Consider the following 3130-nt stretch of genomic DNA (forward strand, 5'->3'; position numbering starts at 1 on the left):
AAATGAATCAACATTTATGTCAGAGGATAACATGGATCTTTATGAATTGAAGAGAAAGAGAATTGATTCTCTCCCTACACATTCGGCCAAGATAATGGAAGAAGGGGTGGTGTGTATTTCTGAAGCAACTAGTTTTCATGATAGTGATGCTAATGGACTTCCAAAAAACGTGGAACAGGTGGGTCCTGGTGCTCAGGCCCACCAATCATTATGAATGCCATTAGTTGGAATTGCTGTGGGCTTGGGAACCCGCGGGCTATTCAATTCCTTATTGATCTCTGTGTACAAAAGAAGCCCAACTTTATTTTCCTTTGTGAAACTTTATGCAACAATGACACTGTGGATAGACTCAAGGTTCGGTTGGGCTTTGAGAATAGCTTTTCTGTGCCGGCCCAAGGTAGAAAAGGTGGTATTGCTTTTTTATGGAAAGTTGCAACTGATGCCCATTTGCTTAAGTTTTCGGCCCACCATATTGATTTAGAGATTCATGTTCCTGGCTTTGTTCATTGGCGTCTTACTAGGTTCTATGGTGAGCCAAGCCGTTCGAGAAGACATACAACTTGGAATCTTCTTCGTGAGCTTGCCGATTCTTCACCATTACCATGGTGTATCCTTGGAGATTTCAACAACATTACCATGCATGATGATAAAAAGGGCGGTCATCCTTATCCTCAATCTTTGATCCACGGCTTCAACACTGCTCTCCATGATTGCCGATTGTGTGAACTTCAACTGCGTGGCCATAAGTACACTTGGGAGCGTGGAAAAGCGACTCAAAATCACATCGAAATAAGGTTAGACAAAGCTTTTGCTACTCAGTCTTGGCTAACTATTTTTAATGAGGCTCGTTTTTCAAATTTTGATTTCTCTTCCTCCGATCATACGCCTATTTTTCTTGAACCTGCTCCTTGTGTGATGAGTAAACCAGTGGTCATTTTTCGGTATGAAAATGCTTGGAGCCGTGAGCCTCTATGTAGTCAAATTGTTCGAAGTTGTTGGGAGCTCAATGCTACTCTTTCCCTTGCTGAAAAAACTAAACTTTGTCTTGATACTCTTCTTGAATGGGGCCGTGATCTTACTGGTCAGTTTAAGAAGCGGTTGGCTACTAGTAAGAAGAAGCTTTCGTGTCTTAAGTCCCGTGACAATCCGGATTCTCATGAAGACTTCTTGATTGAGCAATGCAACTATTTTGAGATTTTGGCTCAGCAAGAACTCTATTGGAAGCAGAGGTCTAAGCAATTCTGGTTAAATGGAGGAGACAAGAACAGTAAATACTTTCATGCTACTGCAAGCTCTCGCAAACGGAATAACCAAATAGTTCAGCTTCAGGATAGCAACGGCGTGTGGAAAGGCTGGGATTCTGGTCTTGATCAGGTAATTATTGACTATTTCTCTGTTCTCTATTCTACTGATCATGCTATATGTGGCTCTGTTGTTAATGGCATTCGGCGTTCTGTAACTGTTGAACAAAATGATGCCTTACTTACCTGATGAAGTTAAACAAGCTCTCTTTCAAATGCATCCTGATAAAGCTCCTAGTCCTGATGGTATGAGTCCCGGTTTTTATCAGAAACATTGGGATATAGTCGGCGCTGATATTGTTAAGCTTGTTATAGAGTTCTTCAACAATGAATGCATGCCGCCTGGGCTTAATGACACTCATCTAGTGTTGATTCCAAAGAAGAAGAACTTTTCCTCTATGGGAGACTTGCGTCCTATTGCTCTCTGTAATGTCTCTTACAAGATTCTTTCGAAGGTCCTTGCCAATAGAATGAGGGTGCTAATTGATCATATCATCTCTCCTACTCAGAGTGCATTTATTCCTGGCAGGCTTATCTCTGATAATATCCTGATAGCCTTTGAAATCATGCACTATCTCAAGAGGAAAACAAAAGGTAAAAAAGGATTCATGGCCATGAAGCTTGATATGAGTAAGGCTTATGATCGTGTTGAATGGGATTATCTGTCTGCTGTCATGCATCGTATGGGGTTTGCTGGTAAATGGGTCAGCCTTATTATGAAATGTGTTACTTCTGTTCAGTATTCTGTTTTCCATGATGGCCATCTCATGGGGCCGATTATTCCCTCTCGTGGAATCCGCCAAAGAGATCCTTTATCTACTTATCTGTTCATCATTTGTGCTGAAGGGTTTTCTTCCTTGATCAGAAAGTTTGAAGAAGATCAGGTTATTCAAGGTTGCTGTGTTGCTAGAAATGCTCCTCCCATAACTCATATGTTGTTTGCTGATGATAGTTACCTTTTTTGTCAAGCAAATCCCACCACAGCTATCAACATCAAGCAAATGCTTCACTCCTTCGAAATTGCATCTGGGCAAAAGGTGAATGTGACTAAGTCTTCTATTTTTTTCAGCCCCAACAATGCAACACCAAACCGTAATGAGATTTGTAATGTTCTTGGCATGACAGAAGCTACTGATGGCTCTCTTTACTTGGGACTACCTAACATTATAGGTAGAAAGAAGACTGTGATACTTGGCTTCCTCAAAAACAAGATTATAAATCGGCTCAATAGTTGGAATGGCAAGTTCCTATCTCGTGCAGGCAAAGAAGTTCTCCTTAAATCTGTTATCCAATCTCTTCCAACTTATGCTATGAGTGTCTTCCTTCTTCCATTGGAAACTTGTCAAGAGATTGAGAAGATTATGGCTAACTTTTGGTGGAAAACTTCAAGTGCCAAAGGTCAAGGAATCATATGGATGTCTTGGGATCGTATGGCAATTCCCAAACATTCTGGTGGTATGGGCTTCCGCCACTTACATGATTTTAATCTTGCGATGCTGGCCAAACAAGGGTGGCGGTTTCTTGTCTCCCCCACATCCCTTGCCAGTCGTGTGTTCCAAGCCAAGTATTATCCCAACTCTGATTTTCTTTCTGCAGAGCTTGGCAACAATCCAAGTTTTGTTTGGCGTAGCATCTGCAGCGCACAAAGCTTGGTAAAATTGGGTTGTCAACGAACCATTGGTAATGGAATGTCAACAAGTATCTTGAAGCACCCTTGGCTCCCCGATCCCGTCAATCCTTTTGTGACCTCCAATGCTCTCGGCCTCACCAACCACATGGTCAACTCTCTTATGGATATTCATGAGACATCTTGGGATATCCCCCTGGTT

At 41.8% G+C, this 3130-nt stretch overlaps 1 protein-coding gene across 1 annotated transcript; it reads left to right on the forward strand.

Moving 5' to 3' along the window:
* The first annotated feature begins 210 nt into the window (after nt 1-210).
* On the forward strand, nt 211-1491 carry LOC115695802 (uncharacterized). The gene has a single exon (XM_030622888.1). It carries the CDS (start codon nt 211-213, stop codon nt 1489-1491), a length of 1281 nt encoding a protein of 426 aa, XP_030478748.1.
* The last annotated feature ends 1639 nt before the right edge of the window (nt 1492-3130 follow it).

Source organism: Cannabis sativa, chromosome X (assembly GCF_029168945.1).
Source record: "Cannabis sativa cultivar Pink pepper isolate KNU-18-1 chromosome X, ASM2916894v1, whole genome shotgun sequence".
Classification (NCBI taxonomy): domain Eukaryota; kingdom Viridiplantae; phylum Streptophyta; class Magnoliopsida; order Rosales; family Cannabaceae; genus Cannabis; species Cannabis sativa.